At 36.1% G+C, this 8,110-nt stretch overlaps 2 protein-coding genes across 4 annotated transcripts in view; one reads left to right on the top strand and one right to left on the bottom strand.

Moving 5' to 3' along the window:
• LOC108777342 (zinc finger with UFM1-specific peptidase domain protein) overlaps positions 1-5,632 on the top strand; it is an 8,200-nt gene extending 2,568 nt beyond the window's left edge. Inside the window, exons 1-8 of one of the 3 annotated variants that reach the window (XM_018544192.1) lie at positions 726-1,032; positions 1,198-1,505; positions 1,981-2,284; positions 2,394-2,824; positions 2,905-3,307; positions 3,378-3,505; positions 3,576-3,799; positions 3,890-5,632. In XM_018544192.1, coding sequence (XP_018399694.1) covers positions 866-1,032; positions 1,198-1,505; positions 1,981-2,284; positions 2,394-2,824; positions 2,905-3,307; positions 3,378-3,505; positions 3,576-3,799; positions 3,890-3,934 — 2,010 coding nt within the window. In that variant the 5' untranslated portion in view covers positions 726-865 and the 3' untranslated portion in view covers positions 3,935-5,632. Of the gene's footprint in view, positions 1-725; positions 1,033-1,197; positions 1,506-1,980; positions 2,285-2,393; positions 2,825-2,904; positions 3,308-3,377; positions 3,506-3,575; positions 3,800-3,889 lie in introns of those variants that run through there. The other 2 variants (XM_018544194.1, XM_018544195.1) reach the window with 2 other exon arrangements.
• A 290-nt stretch (positions 5,633-5,922) lies between these two features.
• Positions 5,923-6,843, bottom strand: Cox17 (Cytochrome c oxidase copper chaperone COX17). Its single transcript, XM_018544288.1, has 2 exons — positions 6,651-6,843; positions 5,923-6,066 (listed from the first exon to the last, which is right to left on the bottom strand). Exons 1-2 carry the CDS (start codon positions 6,749-6,751, stop codon positions 5,982-5,984), a joined length of 186 nt encoding a protein of 61 aa, XP_018399790.1. The 5' UTR covers positions 6,752-6,843; the 3' UTR covers positions 5,923-5,981.
• Positions 6,844-8,110: the final 1,267 nt, after the last annotated feature.

The following is an 8,110-nucleotide window of genomic DNA, read 5'->3' as shown; positions in this document are numbered from 1 at the left end:
TATATTCGAATATGTATATATATATATATATATATATATATATATATTGAAGAAAGAGAAAGTGAAAATCCTGATAATAAAAGAAAAGCAAGCAACTCGAATAGATCTAATGTGTAATATGTTTGAATATTGTCTAATGAATATTACTTAGCTAATTATTTAGTTAAATGTGTGTAAATTTTGACCGGAAATCTCTATGTTTAACTGAAAATCAGATTTATCTTTGTGTTTTATATCGTGGATTTTAATCGTGAGTTTCCAATCAGCTAAAATCACATTTGACTCAAACAGTATACGATGTTTATTGGACGTGTGCTGTTCGGGATGATAATTACCTACTTGAATTATGTGTAATTTTAGCACACATACACTAAGAAAAATGAATCCCGAAATAGATGAAAGATATCACTAATCAATAATTTCTGTAAAATCTTGTAATATTTTTGCGCTTATAGAAATAGATATATTGTAGAAATAGATGTATATTTTTAGTTACACAATGTTGACAATTATTATTTCCCGATTTATTTAATTATTATTTGTCAATTAATATCATTTATTGATATTATAATTACCTATATTTTAACGTAATGAGTGCGTCGTATAATTTCTATTCTACCAGCATCTTACCGACGCGACAGGTAACAGTATTACCATCAGTAAATTATCGATAGCTGACTACAGCTGATTGCAATTGACATTTAGCTTCCCGCCAACGAGCCATATGGACCGAACTGAACGGTTTGAAACACCTGTCAGTCATGATACCGAATCGAACGATACGGCTATAACAGCGTATTGTCGACAACCGTTTACAAATACAAGACAAAATACAGGCGTATTTGAGCGAATCTAAAGAATCAAGATGAAAACTCAATTAAAGAAGAAGAAGAAGAAGATGAAAACTCATCTCGACGAGGACGAACAAACGTGTGCAAGTGTCAGCGAAGCTGTACCGGATTCATTCATGTGGGAAACGGCGAGGAAGCGGCGGCACATCGAAAAATGCAAGAGAAATTTGCTGACTGAAATGTAATACATGCGTTTTGTAGTATAACGGATGAAGTACTTCAACGTTAGTACTTGTAGCATTCGTTATTCGTGTGTGCTCGTGCATAAACACCATTCGACATGCTCTATTGCTCTAGTGATCCCGATGGAGAAAGATCGGCTAACGCTGTCACTTGTATGTTACAGTACCCCGGAAAATGACATGATGGCATTTATTGACGATGACTCGCTGATGGATGAACACAACAGACGCGATGAGTGTCGAGCACTCTCGCCATCCATGTCTCTGCGACCACCTCATTTGCAGAATGGCTGGGGTAGCTCTCTGGGTCAGCGCATCAAGCAGCAGCAGCAACAGCAGCAGCAGCAACAACAACTGCAGCAACAGCAGCAGCAACAGCAAAAGCAGTTGTCATTGAGAAAGCCGGTCCAAGTAACAAGTTCCAACATGAATAACAATAACAACAATAACAACAGTAACAATGCCAATGCTGGTATATATAATGAATATGCACTGTTCTATTCTTTTTAGTCGAACTTTTAGATAGCAAAATATAGTAGCAGTTTACTCGTACCAAATTCTATCAGATTTCTAATACAGATTCATATCCGCATTAAACTTAAAATCTGTCGACAATCTGTTGATATATTGTATCAGTAAAAACTGAGAAATATCTATGTGTACAGTAATCTAGTAGCAGGATTTATTCTGTTTTTGATGGTAATCTATCTATATCGTCATCAGATTCTATATGAAATTTGTAGCTCTCTTTTGCTATAAAAATTTAGCATGTTTTGCTCAAAATCTGTCTCTGCAAACTTAGCTGTCTCATTACTTACACAATTCCCTTTTTTTTTTCTCCAACATGGATAGAAGGAAAAATGAACTATGTAAAAAATTCAGCTAAAAAGAACAAGCCTATTCGATTTGAAAATGTGAATGGAAATTAATGTATTCTTTTTGTTTAGTGTTAGAAGGTGCAGCGGGTCAAGGTTCACCGCTGCGTTCAGGCCTAAATCTACAACTACGTTCGCACGCTTCCCCGAAACTTCCAGTGCAGGAGTGCCCGATGTGCCCCTACAGTTCCGACAGTCCACTGAAGCTGGAAGAGCATATCAATCGCCAACATTTTGATCTCACCTCGCCGTCCTTCCCGCCGGAATCACCGCCGTCGCGGGACGGTGTCTTCAACTGCCCCCTTTGCGTTACGTCTTTTCCGAATTCTTCTGATCTTGAGTTACATGTTAATATCGAGCACAAAGATATACTTAGGTACGCATTCACGTGCAATATATTTAGAGTAGCGCTACGACTATACGAGTGAATTAATTATAGCACAATTATATGACAATTGTTTAATGATAATTTATTTTTATTATAGTCCTGCAAACGGAACAAGTTCACAATCCGATACGGCTACTATCGGTAACGATTCCACGCCTGCCTGTCCAGTATGTCTTAGTACATTATTTAAAAATAATGACGACCTAATGGCACACATCGAAGAGCACTTCAACAAGAAGAGCACGCCGTCGCCCGTAACGCCGGACGTGTCGTCTGACCGTATGCTAGCAAGGGATATGGAGAGGAGAGAAAAGGAAGTAAGGAAACTACGCGAACAGCGTGAATTTGAGATGCTGAGAGCGCAGTACGGTATGGACAATCAGGGTAACTTCAGAGAACAGAGTGTCACTAATATGCAGCGGGCTGTGTATGCGGGTGAAATGACGGTGGCTGATTTCTTTGAAAGACAAATCGAGCTCAGAGTCGCCGAGAGTAGCGGTATCGACGACGGTAGTTCTTGTACGCGCGGTATGTATGATTTATAATATCTTTTGTACTAAAGTGCCTGGCTTTATTTAAAAAACTTCGTATTATTTACTCTCTTGTAGGGCTGGTCCCGAAAATACGAGCCATTAGTCAGGCTTGCAGTAACGTAGTGAATACCTGGATGTGTTCCACTGTGGACCATTACGCATCGACTTACGGCGATAAGGGCTGGGGCTGCGGTTACAGAAATATGCAGATGCTAATCTCATCTCTCTTGCACCACACAGGATACAACGATTTAGTTTACAAAGCGTGGAGTTCCGGAGCCGGCGGCAACAGTTCCACAGAGAATCCCCTGCGTAGCTCCATGCCATCGATCTCGAGATTGCAAAAGATGATCGAGTGGGCGTGGGCGCAGGGATTTGATACCCAGGGCGCGGAGCAGCTCGGCGGTAAACTCGTTAATACTAGGAAGTGGATCGGCGCCACGGAGGTATTCACGCTGCTGTCTAGTTTGAGGATAAAGTAAGTTCCATGAACGCGATTGATCGTAGAGTCATACGACGCACACTTTTCTCTCCCTGACTTCGTACAGGTGTCAACTGGTGGACTTTCATAGACCTACCAGCGCAGACGGCGGTCATCCTGAATTGTTCAATTGGGTCTTGCAATACTTTCAAAGATGCGAAGACTTCAAGCCACCTATTTATCTTCAACATCAAGGTAAACGTTTTTCTCTTCGCGTACATTTTTCAGAAGTTAAAACCAAACTAACACACTCAAATAAATTTAGGGCACAGTAGAACAATCATGGGTGTGGAACAGCTAAGGGACGGTTCAATAGCTATGCTGGTGTTGGATCCGAGCCATAGTCCACCGCAAATGGCGCATTTCAATAGTACGAGTAGCGCGCCCGGAGCGATGAGACTCGTACGGAAGTCCACCGTAGCAATGAAAGCCAGACAGTATCAAGTTGTGGCTGTAACCGGTACTATGGATACAGAAGCGCAGTACCAGGTAATGTATACAGGCGTCTTTAAATAACCTCCTTATTCATTAACGATACGCACGAAGTGTTTATTTCACTTCTTTTTTTTTCTTTTTTAGCAAAGTAAAGTATTACGATCAATGCGAGTTCCTCAAGACAGGTGAGAGTTGCTGGTCCGAGAAATAATCAAGCCTCGGGCAAAGACTATAGACTACTGCCTCAAACCAATCTTATTCAATATCCTTGAAATTACGTGACCGCGATGTCCTGTTCTTCTACCGCTAGCAGACTATTATTCCATTGTAGTATATTATATATAGTTGCAGATCTCGTATTATTTAACAATATATTCTTGCATCTCTCTAGTTGTTAACGATGGACTGACTTCTTGAATCATTGTGTCCCCGTGAAGCCTGTGACGCGGTGAATAATTTTGCGGAGTTAATATTTAAATATCAAAAAATGGCTCTTCGTCGCTGTAAACGAGTACGTAATCATTTCCTAAATGGAGAAGTCCTTAATGTTAAATAAAAATCTGTCGTACTACGCGTAAATTTCTGCGAAGAGGAATTATCAGATTTAAGACGGGATAAAAGGCCCGTGGGAACATAGTGTTAAATCGATCGTCATTTCTTGTCCAAAATATTCTGCTCAATTTTCGTCGCACCAAACAGGCTGTGCTAACCCATCGACCAATCGTCTTGTACCGATCGGTTGCACCATCGAAAAAGCCGTGGCAGAGCTTGGAAAACGAGACTTTTTCATAGCTGTGATGCTGTTATCAATACGACGCTAATCATCCATATTTAACAGTTACACTCTTGGAAACGCTCCAGAATCAACGCGGTGTTCCCAGCACTTGTCTCGTTCTACATCTTACAATCTGACAAAGATTTCCATCAAAGCGTTGTCGACTTTTAGTCAATATGAAAAGTGCCGAGAACCGTACGGTGCATACCTTACGACAAGTTTTATATATGAAAGAGATATTCTTTGACGCATTTTAATTGCTAAAACGCTTCTATGAAAGAATCTGGAGTGTCTGCAAAAGTGACCAAAAAAATCGCATTTTCATATATATTGTATATATTATATACTATATATCCATACACACACACACACACACACACACACACACAAATACACCACACATATATTACACATCTGCACATTCTCCGTTATATCGTATCTCACTTACCCACACATAAAGTACAACTACTTTCGTATTAATTATAAATATTCTATTTAATTATCCTATCGACTTTAGGCTACTTATGTCATAGCTCGTAAGTCCAACGCAATGCTGTGAATGAGAAGATAGATGAAAAAAAAAGTCCATTTACTTGTTATTTATATTATATACTTGATGATTATGTGAGTTAGTACATTCTCTTATTATTACTCTCTTATCATGTTTCATAAATTGTACTGATATTATATCTAAAATCTATTTATTATAGTTAAAAATATATTTACGACCGTTCTATGAAAACACGATGTCTCGTGGGATCGTTGTGTCGTTGTTTTATAGCTTCGATATTTATAACGCACCAGTCAAATGTAAGTTTGTCTTTCAGCCCAGTAGGACCATATCGCAATAAAATTATTGACTGGCTGTAAAAATTGTGAAAAATGATATATTATAATTATAGTACTGGAGATTTCGCCAGATATCGATTTAAGAATCTGTTCATTATTTGGAGTGTTCAGGGAAACCAAGCTGTGGAATTGTTATGCAAGAGTAAAACCTTTGCATTAGCCACACATCAAATTAAAATATATGCTTTGTTAGAATTCCCAATATGGCTTCGCTCCTCATTCTCTCATCCTATGCCATGAAAGCAAAAGGAAAGGACCAACTTAGGCCGTTAAATCTTAATGAAAAAAAAAAAAACAAATATGAAAAAATCTTAACGAGAAAAAAACGTGTATGATTTTATTTCTCTCTTACATAGTTATATTACAACAGTCTACCTCATGTTTCTTGAAGGTCATTCAAATAGTTTATTTAAATTAAACTATTTTGTATATATAGTTTCATAAACATAATAGTTTATTTTTTATCAAGTCTAACAAGAAAATTATTTACAAAGATACATAAGTATGTATATAAATATGCTTATAAAACCTGAGACTTCTCAAGATTCTTTGTGGAATATGCCCTTTATGACGAAGACGTCTTTGGTGTCAAGACATTTATTATTCTATGTTTTATATATTAAATCCCATTGATCGCATACATGTTTTATGCGCTTCTATGAGGTCGCCGCACTTTTCCTCGCCCTTTTCAATAATACTGAAAATATAAAGTATAACTTTATGATATAAAATCTATCTTTATGATGTAAAATAGTACCTTACAAAAAGATAAAATTAATTAGTTATTTTCCATTTACACCGATTCTCAGATAATTCGCACTTGTGACGTTATAATCCAGTAGAATGCGCGTTAATTTTGTATTCTGATAAGGGAGATTCAACTGAGATTTTTACCTATAAACTGCACAAGATCGAGATCACTGTGCTTTACTGAGCCTCGTAGAGTACTCAATTGAGGTTTAAAATTGAGGTTATGAACCTATGTTGGTATTTGTTAATTTTACAAAAGTAAGCAAGTAGTGACATCATTAATCTGAGTATTTCATACTCAGTTTACTTGTATGTAAATGGAAAACAACTATTCTCTTTAATTAATTTTAGGCATAACCTTAAAATGGAATACACATAACTATTGATATATAATAGCTGTATTAAAATATAAATATAAGATATCTTAAATTCATATTTTTTATAAAACATCTCCATTTGATAAACAAAATATAGCAACATTTTTAACCTAAAATAACTTTATATTCGTGATTAAGAAATCATATTACATACCACGTGTCTCTCGCTTTCTTAGTTTCAGGACAGGCACAGCAAGGTTTTAGTTTCTTTTTTTCTTCCTGCTTCGATTCTACTTTTGTTGCAGAGTTACCCATTCTTATTAATTATAAGAAGAAACCTAGCTGTCTCACAATTTTTAAAAATTTTATACGATCCAATACGATCCTAAATTACGTAGAATGCGTAGAATGCTACACAAGCGCCTCTGCAGTAAGTTTCACAAATGTTGTATAATGTATTTATCGACAATCAACAATTAATATTTCACAAATGTTGTCTAATGTATTTATCGACAATCAACAATTAGTATACAGGATGTAACTAAAAAAACATACCTATATGGAGCATACCATGGGTGCGTTCCACTTAACGTTTGCAACGCTCGTGAGTATCATTTTGTCCTTTTTGTAATCGAATATATTAAATAAGGATGAGATGATTAAGAAATCGCGATTGTTGCGAACGTCAAGTGGAACGCATCCCATGAGATACAGGATAAAAATCCAAGTAGAAAAGTCCTGAGTCATTTTTTGATCTGAGCTTTCAGTTCGTTATTTTAGCAAATTAGCGCCCGATAGAAGAAAAACAAAGATATAGCAAGGCGGAGTGGAGTTGACGAATTCGCGGCGGGAGGAGAACAACGATGAGCAGCAAAGCGGGTGTAATTATCAATCTCTCTCTCTCTCCTCCCCCTCTCTCTACACCTTGTTTAAAAAATGTTAAAAATCAGAAAATGTAGAGCTAAAATAAATGATGTAGAGAGAGAGAGAGAGAGAGAGAGAGAGATTGATAATTACAGCCGCTTCGCTGCTCACCGTCGTTCTCCTCCTGCCGCGAATTCAAATTTAAATTTTTCTTGACTCGTATAAATTGTAATTGAAATCAGTTATTATCTGTAATCGGTAAATTTATTGCTAGTGATTTCACGGACTGTTGGCAATTATAAATTCTACCTATAATATGCGTTATGTCAATTATTAAGAAATTTAATGTATAATTAGCAAAGAGACATATATAACCATTAAAAGACAATATATAATTGCATTTATCTATTCCAAGAATTTTACAAATTGAAAGAAAATTTTTAAATTAACAATTGTATGAAAAGAACTTTCTTTGTTTTGTTCCAAGAATCTCTCAACTTTTCAAAAATTTTTTACGTTGCTAAAAATAAACGGCACGTATATGCGCATTACTCACGCGATATAATACACAAGACTTGAATACAGAATAGCAATACCAGAGCTATTATTAGAGCACGCTTATTTATGAACAGCTTTAAATAAAATTTCATTAACAAAAACTTAGATATGTATTTAGTACAAGTAATCTTAGCACTCTATTGTTTTTTTTTTTTTTTTTTAAATAATATCTCTAGATTTTTAAATCTACTAAAAATTTTTGACAATTGTGAAATTAATAAAGTGTTAAAAATAAATAAATATATATATATA

This window comes from Cyphomyrmex costatus, unplaced genomic scaffold (genome assembly GCF_001594065.2).
Source record: "Cyphomyrmex costatus isolate MS0001 unplaced genomic scaffold, Ccosl1.0 scaffold43, whole genome shotgun sequence".
Classification (NCBI taxonomy): domain Eukaryota; kingdom Metazoa; phylum Arthropoda; class Insecta; order Hymenoptera; family Formicidae; genus Cyphomyrmex; species Cyphomyrmex costatus.
Note: the sequence above shows the minus strand (reverse complement) of the source record. Positions and strands in the feature narration are given on the sequence as shown.